Raw genomic sequence first — 23,560 nt, forward strand, 5'->3', positions numbered from 1 at the left:
TGAGCTTTGTCTGTTAATCGTTTCAATGAGAGGCATGACAGATATTGTGTTGGTAGTTTGGATCTCCCTTGATGAGTTTTAGGACTCCATGGAAGTACCCATGCAATAAAAATACTTGCACTAGTATAATATAGGGTGGACCAAAAGTAATAGGATAGTCAGAGAATCCACAATTAAAAGCAGACAAATTATATTAGGAACAGAAATCAATTAATAATCAAAATAATAATGAAATTATAGTGCAGGGGTGTTCAACCCATCGATTGCGATTTTTGGTCGATCTCTTGTGTATTCCTCCTTACTTACAAATTTCATTAAAACTGAAAACATAATATTTTATTTATCATTATTTTGTATTATTTTTAATTCGATTTAAGTGTATTGCTATGGTTTATTTATTTTTTGTTAAAATTGTCAAATCAGTAATTTTCTTATAAGTCCGGGTAAATGAATTAATTTGAATCAGTGGAAGTAAAACAGTGAGCCAAGTGAATACGATTATAACTGAAGTGTAAAAACTCGATTGTAGCTTAAATATTAAATATTTCAAAGCACATTACATCAATTTTTTACTTAGGTTAAGTCCCATGTGAATATTGTAAAAAAAAAAAAATAATAAACTTTGTTTGTCTCGGTATAGTTTGTATTAGATGTTTTTGTAAATAACTCTTTTGAAGCTAACTGTATATACTGCTTTAATAAGAATATGTTAGAGTGTTAAAGGCAATGTTTTTGTCGCCGAAGCTGTACATGGCGGCATTAGAAAGATTGTTATTGAAACTTGTATGTATGAGAAAGGCTTGCAGGCTCTAAGTGTAAACATCTCCGAAGTCAGTCAGAAAGAGTTAAAACAACTTTCCAATTGCTGGCAACTTACGATCAAAAGAAAGCGGAGGAGAACAAAAGGCGTGCTGAACTTGAAACTTAAGATGAAAGACTCATACCTATTCTTTGGGGGTTGCCAAACTTCATGCGAGGTCTCAGAGGAGGCCTAATAAAAAGGGACTGAAGCAAGCAGAAGGGGTCCCGGTTCCAGAATTGCTGTCAGAGAGACTGCCCGAATCCACGTTGCTTGAGAGACGAGTTTTCCGGTTCGAAATGTTGTTAGAGAGAGACTACTCCTAGGCCGCAGACAAGGTTTCAAATTACTGAAAGGAAGAGTTCCAATTGCCGGAGAAAAGTTTCCAGGCTAGGTTAATGTCAGACATTCACCAGTGTGTTGCATTTTCATTACAATTTGATGAATCAAACGACTTCACTGATATTGCTCAGTTAATGGTATTTCAAGATTATTCAAGTAAAGAAGAACTTTTGAAAATTATACCATTATTGGGAAAGACTAGGGGAGAAGACATTTTTTCGGCATGTGATGAATTTGTGAAACAACACAAACTTCCGCTTTTTAAACTTGTGGCTATTACTTCTGATGGTGCTCCTGCAATGATAGGTAATAAATCGGGCTTCATTTTATTATGCAAAAACGATGACAAATATCCAGATTTTTTAAAGTACCACTGTATTATTCACCAACAAGTACTGTGTAGTAAAAGTTTAAACAAAAAATATGTTTTGGATATTACATTTAAAATTGTAAATTTTGTTCGAGTAAAAGCGCTGCAATGGCTGTTATTTAAATTACAGGCAGATGATGATAGGGAACTTCTGTTGTACAATAATGTTCGCTGGCTTAGCAGAAGTCAATTTTTAGAAAGATTTCTTGTATTAATTAATGATATAAAAATTTTCTTTATGAAAAAGGATATATTTATCCACAATTGAGTGATAAAAGATGGTTGTTACACTTATCATTTTTAGTAGATTTCTGTACGAAATTAAACAACTTAAATTTAGAGTTACAAGGTAGAGATAAAAATTTAATCGACATGTTAAGTGCAATAAAACTTTCCAACAATACTTTCTTTTATTAAAGAAAAATATAAACGACTGCGAATTTAGACATCTCCCATATTTATTAAAATTTTTTGAACAAAATCAAGAAATGCTTCGCTATGATTAAAAAGAATTTATTCATGAAATAGAATTAGTTGAGGAAGAAATAAATTCAAGATTTAAACATTTTAATAAAACTGAAATGATTGTATCTTTTATCAATAATCCATTTCAAGAAAACTTGAACATCACAGAAATTTCAAATAAAATTAGTGGGCTGTTTGATATAAACCAAGCTGAAGCGGATAATAAACATTCAGAATATTTTTCATTTAAAATCAATAAACAATGAAGTCATTTGGAAGTATGCACATGAAAAATTCCCAATATTAACTGATATTGCACGAAAAATTCTGTCGTGTTTCAGATCGACATACTTGTCAGAATCCGCTTTTTCAAATATGACCGTCATAAAAAATCAATTAAGAAACCAAATCACAAATGATCATTTGGATGATTGTCTGCGATTGGCCACTTCTTCATTTCAACTTGACTATGAAAATATTGTGAGGTCCAAACAATGCCAAATTTCACATTAACTTTTTTTTTTTTTTTTTTAATCAAGCAGCATTTCCTGTAACTTGTGAGTTTGTAATCAATCTGTTGTTTTTTCTAACTTTGGTTTTCTAAAATAGAGAAATAAATATTTTATTCCAATATATATATATATATTATTTTTTTGTTGTATTAAAATAATTAAAAGTGATAAATTTTTAAATACACAAATAAAGTTTTTAGTTGTGTATTTTTTTTTAGTTGTTTATTTGTGTGTAATCAGATATCAGGTTGGGGGAACGTGATCTATATAAGAGAGTAGATCGCTGAATAACTTATAAGAGAGTAGATCGCCGAATAACTTTTTATAGAAAAATAGCTCGCGTAGTAAAAAAGGTTGAACACCACTGTTATAGATTGTTGTTCTGGTAACTGTCCTATTACTTTTGGGCCAACCCTGTTTATTAGTACCTTTTGAATAAATATACTGCTTTTGATTTCATGTTTTATTTTTTATTTTTTATTTTTAGTTGATAAGCTGTCTGATGAGGTGGACAAGAGGGAAAGATAGTGAGTGGCATGCTATCCCTGCAGGATTACTAGCTGGAATTTCTATGAAATTTTTTCCAAGCCCTTCTCTTTCACTCTACTTGGCCTGGAAAGTTGTTGAGGTAAAATAAAGATTGTGTATGTTCCTGATGGTCTTGGAAATGCATAAGAAAATGAAACCTAAATCTCCGGCATAAGATATCACAAAACACAGCATATAAACATTATTATTTACTGCTGTTATTATACAGTATATCTATTAAAGTAGATGTCCATGTGACAGACAGGTTTTATTGCTCAATGTGATACCATCACTTTGCTTATCAAAGACCTTAAAGCGGCTTGAAAAACTACTCTGAAACAGAAATACTAGATTATCTAACTCTTAGCTTACCCATGGTAATAATGTGTGATAGGTTGAACATTTTTGTGGGTAGGTGGGATTCACATTTAATCCTACCTCTCATAAAATATAAATGGGATGTATATTTCAAAAACCCATCACCGAAAACCTTTCTTGTACAGGATTCACATAAAAATTACAAAACATATGAAAACTCCTTATTGATACCTCATATACCTCCTATTTCTCTGCAGATGAGCATCTGTTATAAAAAAAAAACTAATAAAAAAAGCTTTTGTACATGTTTCAGAAATTAATATTTTTAAAATAAGATTCCAGTATTTATGTAGACTACTGGCTTCATAAACTAAAACAAAAATATAAAAATCTTTGTTAAAAATAATTTTTCAACAACAAGATGCTAACATCTTGTTGGCATCTTCTGGTAACTGTCTTGTTACTTCTGGGCCAACCTTGTTCGTTAGTACCTTTTAAATACATATACTGCTTTTGTATAAAAATTGTAATTCTAAATTTATACAGAGATCAAGGGATGAATACAAGTTACCTTTGACTTCTATAGTTACACGAGGTGCTCAAAGTGATTACCATTAATGTTCAGACACTTATTATTACGGTGAACTACTGCTTGGGCAATTGGCCAAAGTGTCCAGTGGGATTGCTGTGCATGCCGATTGCTGAATGGCAGGTAAAATGAATGTGCATAGCAAGTGTACCTAGACTATTCCAAATGTCTAGGTACACTTGACCAGTAACAGTCATCACCTCCATTGTCGTTAAACATCAACAGCATTCTCAAATTTGAAATACCACTTTAAAATAGTCTTGCATTCCTTGAAAGACAATCATGCCTCAGCCATTTGTTTGATTGTCCTACTGGTCATGTGTTGATGCTAGTATTCATGTGAGTAATGACCTCTTTTGAGAGAACATCATACCACACATTGCTACCGTAATTTGATCCAACTTCGAAAAAAATACCATAGATGACATCTGTTAAAGTGTGTATACATTTTTTTGATGGACTCTGTGTGTGTGTGTGTGTGTGTGTGTGTGTGTGTGTGTGTGTTTAGTTGATAAACTGTCTGATGAGGTGAACAAGTGGGAAAGATAGTGAGTGGCATGCTGTCACTGCCACCTAGATTAGATCTTGGTCTTCCTTTGGATCTTTGGCCTGGTAACTAACTCCTTTTTTATTAACCTTTTCTCTCCTATTCTGTTAGTGACCAATATCACCTTAGATTAGCTCTGCTCATACATTCCTGAACTGTCAGGTTCCTTCCTTATCCTCATTTTTAATAAGATTCTGCCATTGATACATCTGTCCCCCCCCCCCCAAGATTGCTAATCTTTGATCAAGAGTTTTATTTCTAACCCAGTTCTCAGATCCATAAATTAAAACTGGTTTGAACACTGTCTTTAAACTAATTTATCTTATTCCACATAAATTTATTCATTTGATTCCCTCTGTTACCAGCTTTGCTAATTCTGTTGTCTATTTCCATATTTAATTTGCCATTTTCACAAAAAATTGTGCCTAAATAGTGAGAAATATTTTACTTGTTCTGTAATTTTACATGTAGGAGTTTTATGAGATGCAGCTTGATGTTTCAATGTTTCTGCCTGTTTTCATTATCTTTGGCTGTTTTATTGCTGATTTTCATACCAAATTTATTACAGCAGTTATCCAGTTGGGGAATATCCCGCAGATTTATACCGATTTTATTTAAAAGTATAACACCATCTACATAAAGTACAACTAAGTTGAATATCTCCAATTTTGATATTAGGCCTAATGCCCCTTCCATTTGTAATATGCCATATAGATGAGATATAATAATGGAGATAATGCACCTTTGTCTCACACCTGATTTAACATCCTGCTATCTTTCTGCATCACCTTCAATTAAAAACAAGCCTTAACTCAACATCACCAGAGTTAAAGATCGGTATACTATCAACATAATAAGCCTGAATGGCAAAGAAATGGAGCTAACTGAGGAATTAGATAAGGACCAGATCGACATAATAGGGGTGACTGAAACAAAAAAGACAAAAACTGGTGAGATCTTTCTGAGCAATAAATACAAAATGTTATATTCAGGCAATGACAATCAAGGAAAAGAAGGAGTAGCCATAGTATTCAACACAAAATACAAGGCTAATCTTCTTGAATGGCAGTCAGTCTCAAGTAGAGTAATGTGGGCAAATCTGAGAATGGAGAACTGGACAATGAGACTTATTTGTGCCTATGGTCCCACAGAAGGTTCTACTAAGGTAGAAGTGGAGGAATTTTTTGAGGCTTTAGAAAAAGCAACTGACACAATGATAAAGGAAAAGTTGGTCCTTGTTGGGGATCTAAATAGCAGAGTAGGAAATGATTGTGAGACATACAAAAATATTTTGGGAAAATTTGGAGAAAAGAGCAAAGCTAATAATAATGGCAGATATCTGTTGGATTTCTGCTCAGGACATGGACTGGTTATTACTAACACCATGTTCCAACATAAAAATTGCACAAATTCACATGGAGAGAAGAGGCAAGGAATAAGAAAAGTCTCATTGACTATGTTATTGTTGATAGTGATGTTTTCTCCCTGGTGCAGGACACCAGAGTGTACAGAGGATTTGAAATTGGAAGTGATCACTATTTAGTCTTGAGCAGGATAAAATTGAATTTCATATTGAAAAGAATAACATGTAAGAAAGTTTTAAAGGGAATAAAAGATGAGCAGCTCTCAGATGTGAACTGTAGAATAAAATGCACAAAAATTATTGAAGAAAAAATGAAAGAGTTTGAGAACAGGAATCAAACCTTGGAGATTCACTGGTAAGCCTTGAAGAAAGCCCTGATTGATTCAGCTAGAGAGGCATGTGGTGAAGTTGTCTGCAAGGATAGAAAAATTAGAACTCCATGGTGGACACAGGAAGTTAAAGAGGCAGTTCAGGAAAAGAAGAAAGCATATCAAAGTTCCTGGCAAATAAGTCAGCTTGTGCTCTTAGAGAATACAGAGAGAAATGCAAGATTGCTAAACACTGTGTAAAACTAGCTAAACAAAAGTCATGGGAGGACTTTGGCAAGAATATAGAAAATAAATATCAAGAAGGTGGCAAAATATTCTGGAGGTTGTTGAAGAAGCTTAGGAATGGAGGAAAGAGTACTGTAAAAGGATTTAGAGATGATACAGGAATATCAAAACACAGGAATACATATCCATACTTGAAGTAGAAAAAGCCATCAAAGGCTTAAAATGTGGAAAGGCAGCAGGAGTAGATGATATTCGACCAGAAATGCTGAAGTATGGTGGTATAAAAAGTCTTACAGTGGCCTCACTGCATAGTTCAGAAAGCCTGGACTGAGGGACGAATTCCTGATGATTGGAGTAGAGCTCTCATAGTATCCATATATAAAAAGGGAAATAAAACTGAATGTGAGAATTACAGAGGTATTTCCCTACTAAGTGTTCCTGGCAAGATCTATAGAAGTATACTTGAGAAACGATTGAGAAGAATTGTGGAAGAAATGCTGAGTGAAGAACAAGCTGGATTCAGGCCAAATAGAGGCTGTCAGATCTTCACTTTACGACAAATAGTCGAGAAAGCATGGAAATATAACAAAGATCTGTATTTAAGTTTTGTCGATTTGGAAAAGGCATATGACAAGGTGCCAAGAGAGAAGCTATTCAATACGCTGCAGTTATATGGTGTCAATGAGGCATTATATCAAGCTATACTTAGTCTTTATTCGAGTTGTAAGTCAGCAGTTAGAATTGAAGGAAGTACAGGAAGATGGTTTAATGTTAAATCTTGTGTGAGACAAGGATGTACATTATCCCCTCTGTTATTCATTATCTATATGGATCACATTATGAAGGAAAGTGGTATTAAACATGATATCAAAATTGGATATGTTAATGTCAGCTCTTTGCTTTATGCAGATGATGTTATACTTCTAAATAAATCCGTTACAAGTCTGCAAGATTCTCTGACTAAATTGAATAACTGTTGTAATAGATATGGTATGAAGGTCAGCAATAAAAAGACATAGACAATGAAAATAGGCAGAATCATTGAAAATGTCAACTGTGTTGTGAATGGAGAACCTATGGAACAAATAAAACATTTCAGCTACTTAGGCACGATTTTTACTGAAGATGGTAAATTCAATATGGAAATAGACAACAGAATCAGCAAAGCTGGTATGGTGGGAATTCAATTGAATAAATTCATATGAAATAAGAGAGAAATTAGTCAGAACACTAAATTAGCTGTATACAAGACTGTGTTCAAACCAATTTTAACTTATGGATCTGAGAGCTGGGTCAGAAGTAAAACACTTCATCAAAGACTGGAGACCACATATATGAGAGTCCTGAGAAAGATTAGAGGCATGAATAGATGGCATCAACGGCAATATCATATTAAAAATGAGGATATTAGGAAAGAACTTGATATTGTCAGCATCCAAGAATGCGTTAGCAGAGTTAATCTCAGGTGGTATGGTCACTTAAAAAGAATGGGTGAAGAAAGATTAGCAGAACAAGTGTTCTTTGCCAGGTTGGCAGGAAAAGACCCAGAGGAAGACCAAGATCTAGGTGGATTGATACGGTACAAAGTGCCTTAGACGATAGAAATATAAGATCTGATAATGTTGGAGTCTTGACAAGTAACAGACTGATTTGGAGGAAAATTGTAGATAGGAAGTTAGTAATGATGTAATTTTTTTCATGTAGTACTATCATATCCTGTACACCCCTTGAGGGTACATGGCAGGAATTTGATGATGATGAACTTACAACCCATATGAAGACTGTGTTGCTCAATATAATGTCTTCAATATAATATAATTGTAGCATTTTGAATAGCTTTTCTCTTGACACTTTATCTGCCTCCTTTTCTAAATCTCAAATTTGAATGCAAAACTTTATTATATTCCTATTATTAATTGTTTTAAGATGAAAATCTGATTCTGACAACTTCTCTTTAACCTGAACTTAACATGTTCTTCAAGTTCCCCTCTGCAACTTTTCTTAGCCTTTTCTCAAGTGTGCTTGCATAAATCTTGTGTGGAACACTCACTAAGGAAATTCCTCTGTAATTCTCACATTCAGTTTTAGTTCCCCTTTTATAGATGGGTACTATGAAAGCTCTATCCAGTCATTTGGAATTCTGCCATACTACCATGACCATGGGGTGCTTAAGGGTCAAGGCTCGATAGCTGGGATGCTATATTAGCCCACATAATAATGTGTGCTAATATAACATCCACATGTCCTTTTGGGGAATGCAGAGAACTGACCAGGGCTTCTGATCTGATGTTCAATCCTCACCTTCTCATGGTGCACCCTGATGGGTATCTGTATACTGAATGAATGAGGATGGACTTGCAATTTAGGATTTAGCTGACCAAATTGTATTCTTATTGGTTTAAACCATAACTCTGTCATGACACTCCAGCCAGCATGAATCCATCAGAAGATGGAATCTCATGTTGGCTGGGGGCCTGGTTAAACGAGACCCCCCCCCCCATTGTTTTTGTCATCTTACCAGGGTGCACAGCAAAAAGTAAGCTACTGGAACAAACCCGAACTCAACATTGACAGAGATCAAGATTGGCACTTCGACATAAGAAGCATCAGTGGAACTAGCAGAAGAATTGGATAAGTACCAAATCACATAATAGGTGTTACCGAAACAAAGAAGACAAAAACAGGCAAGATCTTTGTAAGCAACAAATACAAAATATTATATTCAAGAAATAACAATCAGGGAAAAGGAGTAGCCATAATATTAAACACTAAATATGAGGATAATCTTCTTGAATGGCAGGAAATATGAAGTAGAGTGATGTGGGCTAATATTAAAATGAGGAACTAGACAGAGACTCATGAGAAGGTTCTAATAAGGAAGAAGTGGAGGAATTTTTACGAGGCATTAGAGAAAGCAACTGACCCATCTAAAAAGGAAAAGTTGGTCCATGTTGGAGACCTAAACAGCAGAGTAGGAAATGATTACCAGACATAAGAATGTTTAGGAAAATTCGGAGAAAAGAGAAAAGATAATAATGGTTAAGTACCTGCTAGATTTCTGCTCAGGATATGGACTTGTTGTTACTAACACCATGTTCCAATATAAAAATGTGCACACAAATTCACATGCAGAGAAGATGCAAGGAATAAGAAAAGTTTCATTGACTATTGTTATTGATGTTTTCCCACTGTTTCAGGACACAACTATACAGAGGATTTGAAATAGGAAGTGATCACCATTTAATGCTCAGCAGGATAAAATTGAACTCGTATTGAAAAGAAGGGTGTGTAAGAAAGTTTCAAAATGAATTGAAGTTGAACAGCTATCGGATGTGAACTGTAGACTCAAATACACAAACATTATACAAGAAAAACTGAAAGAGTTTGAAAACAAGAACCAAACCTTGGAGATTCAGTGGCAAACCCTAAAGAAAACTTTGATTGATTCAGCCAGAGAGGCATGTGGTGAGTTAATCTGCGAGGATAGAAAAATCAGAACTCCATGGTGGAACTCACGAAGTTAAGGAGGCAGTTAAGGAAAAGAAGAAAGCATATTGAAAGTTCCTGGCAAGTAAGTCAGTTTGTGCACTTAAGGAATACAGAGAAAATTGTAAGAAAACAAAGCATTGTGTAAAATTAGCTAAACAAAAGTCATGCAGAGACTTTGTAAGAATGTAGAAACTAAATATCAGGAAGGTGATAAAATATTCTGGAGATTATTGAAAAAGCTTGGAAATGGAGGAAAGAGTAACGTAAAAGAAATTAGAGATGTGTTTGTTTGAAGTAAAGGGGGGGCAGACATGAAAACTGAATGTAAAGATATTCGTGATGTATGTAGCAATTACCTGGAAAGATTGTTCAATGAAACGAGCAGTGACATCATGGTGGTAGAAACACTCAACAGGAATGGCATCTGGAATATATATTCTAACAGATAAGCTTAGGTGTTAACGGTTATTCATAACTTATTTTATAATGGTATTAACAACACCAAACAATTTTATCAAAAAGATGATTTATTAATTGCTTATATTTCGCTGAATTTCAAATTAGCATCATCAGAGCACAACACACTTGTACGTGCGGCAGTAAGTGAGTGAAACAATACAATTGCAATGGACAAAAGATCTGAAGTTCTATTTTTGGCACCCTTTAATGTTTAAAAAAAACAACAAATAAAAAAACATTACATTGTAGCTATGTGGGAGTTGCTCTTTGGATAACAGTCTCCCAAATTTTTGGGAAATTAATGCAACCATATTTGTTAAGGTTGAGAGAATTCTTCAAAGCCATTGCTGACTCAAAAAAAATCTTTCAGATCTTTAACGACTCCTACATAGCACATTCGTTTTCTTCCATCTAATCCTGTGTGAAGGAGTGTCCAAAGCATGGTCTGCCAGTCCTGACTTGCCATAGTAATAGTAGCGAATGTATTTTTTTATGTTCTTCCAGGCAGATGTTAACTGATCTTCCTAGTCCAAGTCATGGTCACAAGTAACTTCATACACTCCTGGGTGTGCTAAAGGGTGATGTTTATCCTTAGGCGAGCGGATTAGAGTTGCTAGTTTGAAAGTGGTGCAGAGGCCATATTTCATCAGTACTTTGGCTATCTTCTCTGATGTACCTCTGACATAGGGAATAGAAATGGTCATGTTGTGTTCTTGTGTATTGGGGGGGGGGGGGTGATGTAACTATGTAGTAGTATTTTATCTATTTTGTGGGGATTGTAGCCATTGGCCAAGAATGTATGGCGCAGATATTTGAGTTCTGTGGTCAGCGCTGTGTTTTTTAAAAATGCCATACTGTTGGACTGGATGATGATGTGATTGTTTATGTAGGTATCTTCCTGTGTGTGTGTGTGTGTGTGTGTGTGTGTGTGTGTGTGTGTGTGTGTGTGTGTGTGTGTGTGTGTGTGTTGACTTTCTGTGGATGGAAAAAGATAATGATCCATCTGAAAGGCAGGTGACTAATGCGTCAAGAAATGGTAAATAATTATTCAATTCTTTTTCTACTGTGAAGTGGATTTTGGGCTTTTGACTGTTTAGGTAGGTGACAAACGCATCCAACATGTCTTGTCCATGGGGCTATCTTTTTCCATCTACAGAAAGCCAACACACACACACAGGAAGATACCTACATAAACAACCACATCATCATCCAGTCCAACAGTATGGCATTTTAAAAACACTTACACAGAGCCATTTGTTCTGACGATACAGCTCTGACCACAGAACTCAAATATCTGTGCTATACGTTCTTGGCTAACGGCTACAATACATCAATATGGCAAATACATCATCTACACTGTAGCCACACTAGTGGCTTGTATGTAGCTATGTTAAGTACTTTGTTTTCAAAGTGTTCCATGTAAAAATTTGCTAAAGGAGGGGGACAAGGGGGAACCCACAGCAGTACCATTAATCTGTTTGTAGATTTTTCCTCCCCAATGCCTGCATACATGGTAAATTTAAATAATTCAGCTCACTGAAGAAGCCAAGAACGCGCTCATTCTAGGACATAACTTTGCCATCACACCCAGACAAATTCCGAAATTAGAAATCATGATGAAGGTAGAACGGGGCATCCATGGTCTTCCACCGGCAATGACCAGTAACATGCGTTTAGATATAGCAAGTATTCTAAACAAAGCTAAACCTCCAAAAAGCAATATACCACGTAATCAAATAACTGCTTTAAAAAGTTATATAAGAATCAAAATATTATTATTACAGAAGCCAATAAAGCAAATGCAGCATTGATAATGGATCAAGAAGATTATAACAGAAAAATGCAAGATCATCCTATGTGACAGTTTCATGTACCAAATTATACATCGAGACCCCACTGTCTCAAAAGAAAAAAGTCCAAAAATTACTGAAAAAAGTGATGTCCTGGCCCAAAGAAATCATCAAGAAAATAAAACCAGTTCATGTTAAATCACTCCAGATTTATGGATTACCAAAAATACATGAACCTAATATCCCCTATGTCCCATAGTCGATAGCATAGATAGTCTCACGTATAAACTGGCCCGACAGTTAGCCAAGTTGCTTGCTCCCCTTACTGGCAACCCCCTCTACTTTTTTAAAAAAATTCAGTCCATTTTAAAACACTAGTTAAAAATCTTATCCTAAAAAATTCAGACATAATGGTTAGCTTTGAACATTGGTAAATAAAGAGTCCCCTCTTTATTTACCAATGTTCCACTTATAGACACTCTTGATTTAATCAAGTATAAATTTCCCCCTGATATTTTTGAATTATTTAAATTTACCATGTATGCAGGCTACTTTACTTGGGGAGAAAAAATCTACAAACAGATTAATGGTACAGCCATAGGTTCCCCCTTGTCTCCTCCATTAGCAAATTTTTACATGGAACACGTTGAAAACAAAGTACTTAACACAGCCACTAGTGTGGTTACAGTATGTAGATGATGTATTTGCCATTTGGCCCCATGGACAAGACATGTTGGATGCGTTTGTCACCTACTTAAACAGCCAACACCACAAAATCCACTTTACAGTAGAAAAAGAATCGAATAATTGTTTACCATTTCTTGACACATCAGTCACCTACCTTTCAGATGGATCACTATCTTTTTCCATCTATAGAAAGCCAACACACACACACACACACACACACACACACACACACACACACACACACACACACACACACACACACAGGATGATACCTACATAAACAATCACATCATCATCCAGTCCAACAGTATGGCATTTTAAAAACACTTACACAGAGCCATTTGTTCTGACGACACAGCTCTGACCACAGAACTCAAATATCTGTGTCATACATTCTTGGCTAACGGCTACAATCCCCACAAAATAGATAAAACACAACATAGTCCCATTAATCTGCCCCCGACCCCAAATACACAAGAACACAACATGACCTTTTCTATCCCCTATGTCAGAGATACATCAGAGAAGATAGCCAAAGTACTGATGAAACATGGCCTCTGCACCACTTTCAAACCTCATGTCAAACTAGCAATTGTGATCTGCTCACCTAAGGATAAACTTCAACCATTAGCATACCCAGGAGTGTATGAAGTTCCTTGTGACTGTGACTTGGCCTACTATGTACAAACAAGAAGATCAGTTAACATCCACTTGGAAGAACATAAAAAATACATTCGCTACTATTACTTTGGCAAGTCAGGACTGGCAGACCACGCTTTGGACATTCCAAATTTTGTTTTGAGTCAGCAATGGTTTTGAAGGATTCTCCCAACCTTAACAAATATGGTTGCATTAATTTCCCAAAAACTTGGGAGACTGTTATCCAAAGAATAATTCCCACATAGCTGCAATGTAATGTTTTTTTTTTTTTTAAACATTAGAGGGTGCCAAAAAGAGGACTTTAGATCTTTTTGTCCATTGCAATTGTATTGTTTCACTCACTCACTGCTGCGTGTACAAGTGTGTTGTGCTCTGATAATGTTGATTTGAAATTAAGCGAAACATAAGCAATTAATAAAATATCTCTTTGATAAAATTTTTTGGTGTTGTTAATACCGTTAAAAAATAAGTTTGGAATATATATCTATACTTGAAGTAGAAAAAGTTATTAAAAACTTGACATGTGAAAAGACAGCTAGAGGAGATGATATTTGACCAGAAACGCTAAAATATGGAGGTAAAAATCTCCATATTTTAATTCAGAAGGCTTGGTCAGAGGGTTGAAGTCCAGATATTGGAGTAGAGCACTCATAGTACCTATCTATAAAAAAGGGATTTAAGCTGAATGTGAGAATTACAGAGGAATTTCTCTACTGAGCATTCTTGATAAGATTTAGAAAAGTATTCTTGAGAAATGGCTAAGAAAAATTGTGGAGGAGAAGCTTGGAAAAGAACAAGCTGGGTTCAGACTTAACAGGGGTGGTCAGGATCAGATTTTCACTTTAAGACAAACAGTTGAAAAATCATTGGAATATAACAAGGATCTGTATTTAAGTCTTGTTGTTGTGGAAAAGACATATGACAAGGTGCCAAGAAGATTCAAAATGCTCCAGTTATATGGTGTAAATGGAACATTATATCAAGCAATACATACTCTAAGTAAATTGTAAATCAGCAGTTAGAATTGAAAGAGGTACAGGAAGATGGTTTTGATGTTAAGTTAGGTGTGCGACAAGGGTGTGCATTATCTCTGCTGTTATTAATCATCTATATGGATCACATTATGGAGGAAAATGGCATTAAACCTGATATCAAGATTGGAAATGTTGGTCTCAGCACTTTACTTTTTTGCTGATGATGTTATATTCCTAAATAAATCCAGGACAAGTCTGTGGATTCCCTGACCAAAGTGAATTAACTGTTGTAATAAATTTGTTATAAAAATCAGCGTTAAAAAGACAAAAATAATGATAATAGGCAGTAACCTTGAAAACATGAACTGCATCCTCAATGGAGAAGCTATAGAATACGAGTGTGGTCTGAAAGGTTCTCGGCCTAACAATGAAAAAACGAATTTATAATTTCAAAATTATTTTTATTTTTCAAAATAATCCTTAAGACATACATTTATTCCAGCGATGCTAAAGTGCCATTATCCTGCCCCTGTAGGTTCTCAGTAAGATCTGCAAAATACCCCTCCATAACTGCAATCCCCTCTTGATTCGAAGAAAAACACTGACCAGCAAGGAAAAGTTTCAGTTTTAGGAAGAGATAGAAATCAGAGAGAGGTAAATCTGTGGAAAAGGTGGATGTTCCAACAATTCATAGTGCAGATCCCTTAATTTTCTAGTTGCCAAAACACCTTTGTGGGCAGGTGCATTCTCATGATGAAAGATGATTTTTTTCTTCTGCATACCGGTCTTTTCTCACGAATTTTTTCATCTAGTCTGGTTAAAAGATCAGAATAATATTTCCTGGTTATTGGCTTACCCTTTTCAAGATAATTAATAAACAAGATGCCTTTAGCATCCCAAATCGCCGATGCCATGACCTTTCCTACTGATGGAACCGACTTTGTCTTCTTTGGTGCTGAACAACCAGCTTCTGTCCACTGTTTGGGTACTAGTGTGTAATGGTAAATCCAAGTCTCATCCATAGTAATAAATTGATGCACTAAATCAGTTTTATTCTTGTTAAAACGCTCCAATCACTGTTCAGAGATTTTCATGCGAGTGCGTTTTTGATCTGCTGTGAGCAAGCTTGGCACCCATCTTTCTCAAAGCTTTTTCATTTGTAATTCTTCATGCAAAATATATCCTACACATTCTTTTGAAACACCTATAGTCTCAGCAATTTCATGCACTTTAACTCGGCAGTCATCCAATACCATATTGTGCACTTGATCAACGATTTTTGGTGTTGTTACACTTTATTGGACGTCCTTCACATGGATCATCTTCGAAGCTGGTACGGCCATGTTTAAACTCGGCAGCCCATTTCTTAATTGCCGAAAATGAAGAAGAGTGCCCATAAACTTTTATGAACTTCAAATGATTTTTTTTTTTTGGCATTAAACCTTTTTACAAAGAATTTTATAACCACACGATACTCAATTTTATCCATTTCAAGGGATACAGACAACACTTTTGCTTCAGACAGCTGTATAAAACAAACTAATTGATAGAATAACTTGCAATTTCACATGGATGCTTATGAGAGATGCACCAACTTTGATATAAAAAAAAAAAATCTTGCCAATAGTGTTGCCATCTATGTCGAGGCTGAGAACTTTTCAGACCAACCTTGTAAGTAAAATATTTCAGCTATTTAGGCACAATTTTTAGTGACTGTGCCAAATTAAATTTGGAAATAGGCAGCAGAATTAGCAAAATTGATATGATAGGAAGTCAACTGAATAAATTTATATGGAATGAGAGAGAGAGAGAGATTTGTCTTTGTTGAAAGTTTTTTTCACTTGGTTATACTATAAATTAAAGATGCCAAGTGAATCCACGTGTACCTAGTCGTGAAGTGACTTCAACTACAGACTTTGTTTGCTTACACTTAAATAAAGGATGAAACCAAGAATATAATTTTTTGGCATCTTTAATTTAGAGAGAGAGAGAGAGAGAGAGGGAGATTAGTCAAAACATAAATTAGCTGTATACAAGTCAATGTTCAAACCAATTTTAACTTATGGATCTGAGAGCTCAGTTAGAAATAATACTCTTGATCAAAGACTGGAGACCACAGATATGAGAGTCCTTAGAAAGATTAGGAGACTGAACAGACTGCATCATTGGCAGTATCATATTTAAAATAAGGCTATTAGAATGAACTTGGCATTATTATCATTCAGTAATATATTAGCAGAGCTAATCTCAGGTGGTATTGCCACTTAAGTAGAATGGGAGAAGAAAGATTATCTAAACAAGATGGTAGGAAAGAAATCCAGAGGAAGACCAAGAGGTGCCTTAGACAGAAATGTAAGATCTTATAATATTGGAATGTTGACAGATGACAGACTAATCTGGAGGGAAATTGTTGATAGGTAGTTAGTAATGATGTAACTTTTCATGTAGTACTATCATAAGATCATGTGTCAGGAATTTGATGATTTTCTTACTCTCTGATAGTACTACTTTTCATGTAGTACTATCAGAGAGTATGTGTCAGGAATTTGATGATTACTCTGCCTTCTGAATTTATGCAGTGTATTTCAGCCACTATAAAACATTTTTATACCTCCATATAATAAATTTAGTTTAATCCTTTATCCAAGTGTGAGCAAACAAAGTTTGTGCCTGAAAGTATCTTCAGTACTGGGGTAAGGTAGTACAACACCAGGCAACTCGTTGCAAAGGTGAAGCAAGCTAACATCACTCCTATCTCAGTATCTCCCATAATAATGCATAACACATCTCCTTGCAGATATAATGTTATGCATTAAGGGGAGGGCCACTACCCAGACTAGTTTTGACCTTTATTGAGGTCTCTTCAGTGGAAGCCAGGCCCAGATGTGGAGATACCAGGCAGAAGCAATGGCAGGTCATCTTTACCTATAGGAGTTGCCAAACGGTGTGCCACCTTTTTATTAAATTACTCTGGATTTAGAGAAAGATGTTGAAAGTTTAATTTTCACTTGGTTAGACAATAATAAATTTAGTTTAATCCTTTATCCAAGTGTGAGCAAACAAAGTTTGCGCCTGAAAGTGTCTTCAGGACTGGGGTAAGGTAGTACAACACCGGGAAACTCGTTACAAAGGTGGAGCAAGCTGACATCACTCCTATCTCAGTATCTCCCATAATGCACAACACATCTCCTTGCGGATATGTATAATGTTATGCATTAAGGGGAGGGCCATTTTCTATACCTCCATATGTGAGCATTTCTGGATAAATATCATCTACTCTGACTGCCTTTCTGCATTTCAGGTTTCTGATGGGTTTTTTTTTTTTTTTTTTTTTTTTTTTACCTTTTGTATGTATGTATTTACTCCTGACTGCATTCCTCTTGAATACTTTCTATTGCTGTTCTACTACTTTGTTTCATTCATCAATCATTCATTTAGCAAGGTAATTTCCAGACATCTAGAATATCTTTAGTTTTCATGTCACTTTTATTATTTCTGATTTGTTTTACAGTACTCTTTAATCCATTTCTAATTGATTTCAACCCTCAGCTGTTCAAACAAAATGTGAACAGATTCCTCCTGTCTTCTATTTCACTTGCCCACACATGGCACTAATGTGCTATGTTTTGTGGCCTTTCGTTTGTGTGTGAATCAGATATATGTAAATCATTTTCTCCAACTCTGGAACATTTTGCTACTTTCCTTATATTTATCATTTGTATTATCTAAGTCTCTCCATTACTTTTGTTTAGGCAATTTTACACATTGCCTAAACAAAATTCTTACAATGGATGAATGAAGAGATTAAGCATGTGATACAGAGAAAAAGGGCATTATGGAGGCAGCATAAGAGAAGTGGTAATAACCAATTCCATGAGGATTACAAAGACCAGGCAAGATGGGTGACTTGGTTGGTAAGGGTAGCAAAAGTGAGGTATGAGCAGCAGTTAGCTAATTAAGCCAAAGATAATCCTAGGGAGTTCTTTCGATATGTAGCCAGAAAAAAAAAAAAAATTATTATGGAAGGATGACATTAATTGGAGAAAATGGTATAAGGACATCTGCTGCAGAAGATATAGTGGTGTAAAAATATGTGTGTGTTTGTTCTTTTACTTTAATTTTCTTTATTATCTATACTTAATTTGTCTTGTATGATTACCAATTGAACTTCCTTGTTGCTTCATCGTAAACTAAGTTACTTCTATCTTATGGCCGCAAAATAGTAAGGTTCATGTGTGCAAGATGTCAAGAAAAAAGAAAGTGCTTCAGGCTGGAGCCAAATTCTTTGTCTGATTTACTGGTGTTATATTCTAATTTTAAATTTTGGAAAATTTGTTTGTAAGTCAGCTGCACCAGCAAAATTGTAGGATAAGAGAAATATCTCCCTCCGTAGAATAGAACACCCAGTATGACACACAGCGCCTCTCTCTCCAACTAATCTGTATACCAAATTACCTGTATATAATTCTTACTCTGCAGTTGTGGCAATATCTACTTCAAGACACATAGGTTCGATTTTATGAGTAGTGCATTGGATTAGAAATCAGGCAAGTTATTTTGATAAGAAAACAATTTATTCATCACTAAGAAACAATTACACAAATGACACAAAGACTTAAATCTAATATGTACGTTATATCTAACAACTCAATATAAGTTACACGATCAATTCTCACAATCATTTGAATCTCAGCAGAACTACTTGTCTAGAATCTTATCCCCCTTTCCTAACCTTACATATAATCTGATCATCAACATATATAACTTCAGCCTTAAGTAATGACTACAACTATAAAATACAATTAGATTCACAATACAATTCAGCTAGGCTTTCTCTTACATAGAGTAAATTAAGTCAATTGTTAGCACAAGGCCTAAAGTCCTGTAACTCTAATTTTAAAACAATTCCATCAATACAAACCACCGTCACAATCTAAGTTTCTTTCTGACAAAAATAATGGAAAGTTCTTACTATTCATGAAGTCTGGTCCTCTATAGCTGCTTATCCCTTCTTGTTTCTGTTCGACTTCGTCACTGCACCTGAACATCCCTTACGTAAATTTCAAGACTTCTTTCCTACTAGTGGCAGACAATTTAATTCCTATGGCTTGGAAGTTTGGCATCTGGTTTCTCCTAATACGACTTGCTTTAGCTGCATCGTTCTCCTGCTCTTTGCTTCTTGAATGAAGGTCTCTGATTGAAATAACACTTCATCACCCACTATTCTAGTGATGCTCAGTTGCCGTTACCGAACATCATACTTTCAGCAGAACTCCTCGACTTACGTTGAACTTGATACCGTCATGAGTCCGAACTCTCCTGCCGGAACTCCACGTGACCTCGTAACTGCACTCTGACCCACGAACGGGAACTGCACACTGGATCTACTCGAACTCCAAGAAAAAGGCCCTGTCTCGTCGTAGCACACTGCTATTTATTTGGTTCCGATGACCTTTGTCTTTTCTTATGTGGTAATCCCCTGGGACCCTTGATGTTCTGCCCCCGTCACCCTCATTGATCGGTTCACTCAGACGGGAAACCCCCGTGTAATGTCAACCTTCGCATTTGGAGTGGCCTCAGGTCATGACTTAATCCCTTAATCTGTCTGGAATTTTAGTTGACTAGAGGTATGTTTAGACACAATTTACCTCATATGTAATTTCCTTTGTTCTTACACAAGCTTTTTGATTTCACAATATTCAATTACTTCAAAAAATTATTATTTCCAAGTTAATTAACATCAAGTTTTTCTATTAATACACAAGTATTTTTAGTGGGACTTAGCATACTTGTAAAATATGTATAAAAGGTATTTTAATACAAAATTCCTTTTGTTTAAGATTGTACAAGGTTTCCTCCTCCCAAAAAATTTTTTTTTCAAGTGAAATTTTTTGACTTCCTTCCTACAGATTTTCTGGAGAGATTTTACCTACAACCTATTCTACTCACTTCCTTTACCTCTCTCTCGGACTTATCACGTACCTTGCATAATTTTGTGCCCTATCCTTATAATTACACCTAATTTCACCGCTATCCTTTAGTATCTTGGACCTAATGAATTCTCCATTAAATTTGTTCACGAGGCTTGCACAATCTGTTAGTAAGTGTGCAGCCCTTGTAGCAATTTCTAAATTTCAACATAATAAATCACATAGCTTTTCTAAGCATAAAAAGAAAATCGGGGAAGTTTGCATAACTAAACTGCTGCTGCGGTTGTATATTAACTTCATGGTTTCTGTGCCTGTTCCACCTTGGTCTGTTATAGGAACTTCTAGATCTATTAATCTTTTCAATGTAGTTTACTCCGATTGTTCTCGGATCATCCCCCCTTCCCTAATTTTTCTTCTCTTTCGCCTTGATTATCTACTATCTTAACGCTAGATATGTGATAAGTCTCAGATTGAATGTTACCTTCGGATGTTGAACATTCTGAAGCATCACTCTTGTTAGTCTGACATTCTTCATTACATTCATTTTGCCTTCTCTCTTCACATGACTTCTTAACCCTATCTCTAAAATTATGGTTCCCTCCTCTGGCCCATTTATTACCCATTAGGAATATCTCATTTCTAGAGAAATTGCAAGAGAACTTGTGCCTCTCTAGAAAGTTAGTTCCCAAAATACTCTGTGTGATTGAGCTAGGTGTTGCAGGAAGAACCAATCACTCTTACCAAATCCACAAATTAAAGTCTGGTAAGTATATTTTCACCTTAATTTTCTTAGTTGCATAAAACACAGAAGTTGAGAGTCCCAATAATCTGATCAGTCTCTTCAGCTTGGTGTCACCTTTCCATATTCTGGATTTTCTTTGGAAATAATCTTCATTTATGATAGAGGTGTTGCAACCGGTATCTAATAACATGTCGCAATATGATCCTTGCATCTTCCTTTTAATTATCATTTTCGACCTTCTATATTGTTCATAATTCCATTGTCCTCTCCTCCATGGTTTACCTTCATAATCATGAGGAGTTTGCCCAAACTTCGACTCATTTCTATTGAAGGGTCTCCTGTTGCTAAAATAATTAAGGGCTAAGTGCCCAATCTTGTTACAATTAAAACATCTAGGAGGCTCCCTTCTGTCTCCTTGTTCATTATTTCTCTCTGATTGAGGCAGAGATACTTCAGAGGTACTTGCTGTTACTGCCGCCAACTTCTGCATAACAGCATCTAAACGGTTCATCATTGGCTGTTGTAGTCATTCGACTTCTTCTGTTATTATCTCATTAGTCCTCTCTGTTTGAGGTATAGTTGATTCCGAGGTCTTTACAGTTACTGCCGCCAGCTGATTCAGAACAGCATCAAGATGGTCCTAGAGACCATACTTCTTCCATGCTAGTTATCCCTACTTCTTTTATGATGTTCATTTTATTTTCAGTCCTTCGATTAATGTTGACCGATCTTTATGAGGTCTTTATGAATCTATGTAATTTCTAGTTCGACTATCAAGTTATCATGTGATAATCTATCAAAAGCCTTTGCGAAATCTAAGTATATTACTGTATATCCCTCTCCTCTATCCAAGGAAGTCATCATCTTATTGTAATAAGTAAGTAGATTACTAAAACCTGACCTCCCTTTAGCAAATCCATTCTGTCCATCAAAGATAATACCATTGTTATAAACCCAATTCTGGATCCTAGTTCTCACCAGCTTCTCCAACAACTTAACTACAACACCCGACACACAGATAGGCCTATAATTTGATGCTTGAGTTTTATCACCTCCTTTATGAAGTGGCACAATCTTGCCCTCCTTCGATTCCTTTGGAACTTGACCCAGTGCAAGACTCATATTAAAAAACATGTCAAGGCAGATGTCAACTCCCTGACACATTCCTTCAGAATATGTGGTGATTGCTCAAGTCCCCATACACCTCTTGCTCACTTACAGTCAGTCTCTACTCCTCATCATCAACTGCTCTCAACCTCTCCATAAAGTCACATTCACAAGAATGAAAGACCTTTATGAACTGCTCAGTAAGTATCTCCACTGTAAAATCTTAAACAAAAGGAATTTTGTATTAAAATACCTTTATACAGATTTTACAAGTATGCTAAGTCCCACTAAAAATACTTGTGTATTAATAGAAAAACATGATGTTAATTAACTTGGAAATAATAATTTTTTGAAGTTATTGAATATTGTGAAATCAAAAAGCTTGTGTAAGAACAAAGAAAATTACATACGAGGTAAATTGTGTCTAAGCATACCTCTAGTCAACTAAAATTCCAGACAGATTAAGAGATTAAGTCATGACCTGAGGCCACTCCAAATGTGAAGGCCGACTTTACATGGAGGTTTCTCGCCTCAGTGCACCGATCAATGAGGGTGATGGCTGCAGAACATCAAGGGTCCCAAGGGATCACTGTGTAAGAAGAGACGAAGGTCATCGGAACCAAATAAATAGCAGTGTGCTATGTCAAGACGGGGCCTTTTTCTTGGAGTTCTAGTCGATCCAGTGTGCAGTTCCCGTTCGTGGGTCAGAGTGAAGTTACGAGGTCATGTGGAGTTCCGGCAGGAGAGTTCGGACTCATGACGGTATCATGGTCAACGTAAGCTAAGGAGTTCTGCGGAAAGTATGATGTTCGGTAACGGCAACTGAGCTTAACTGGAATCGTGGGTGATGAAGTGTTATTTCAATCGGAGACCTTCATTCAAGAAGCAAAGAGCAGGAGAACGATGCAGCTAAAGCAAGTCGTATTAGGAGAAACCAGATGCCAAACTTCCGAGCTGTAGGAATTAAATTGTCCGCCGCTAGTAGGAAAGAAGTCTTGAAAATTACGTAAAGGATGTTCAGGTGCAATGACGACGTCGAACAGAAACAAGAAGGGATAAGCAGCTATAGAGGACCAGACTTCATGAATAGTAAGAACTTTCCATTATTTTTGTCAGAAAGAAACTTAGATTGTGACAGTGGTTTGTATTGATTGAATTGTTTTAAAATTAGAGTTACAGGACTTTAGGCCTTGTGCTAACAATTGACTTAATTTACTCTATGTAAGAGAAAGCCTAGCTGAATTGTATTGTGAATCTAATTGTATTTTATAGTTGTAGTCATTACTTAAGGCTGAAGTTATATATGTTGATGATCAGATTATATGTAAGGTTAGG

At 35.7% G+C, this 23,560-nt stretch overlaps 1 protein-coding gene across 2 annotated transcripts in view; it reads left to right on the forward strand.

The window, feature by feature from the left end:
* LOC150094197 (transmembrane protein 135-like) overlaps positions 1-23,560 on the forward strand; it is a 198,477-nt gene that overhangs the window by 144,219 nt on the left and 30,698 nt on the right. For both annotated transcript variants that reach the window (XR_016550264.1, XM_090412359.1), the window contains exon 10: positions 2,976-3,116. Coding sequence is in view for 1 of the 2 variants with exons in the window: in XM_090412359.1 (XP_090268485.1) it covers positions 2,976-3,116 (141 nt within the window). In the remaining variant the exon portion in view is untranslated. The remainder of the gene's footprint in view (positions 1-2,975; positions 3,117-23,560) is intronic.

The sequence above is a fragment of the Typopeltis vanoorti genome, chromosome 22, assembly GCF_054136105.1.
Source record: "Typopeltis vanoorti isolate ZY-2024b chromosome 22, IOZ_Tvanoo_1.0, whole genome shotgun sequence".
NCBI lineage: Eukaryota > Metazoa > Arthropoda > Arachnida > Uropygi > Thelyphonidae > Typopeltis > Typopeltis vanoorti.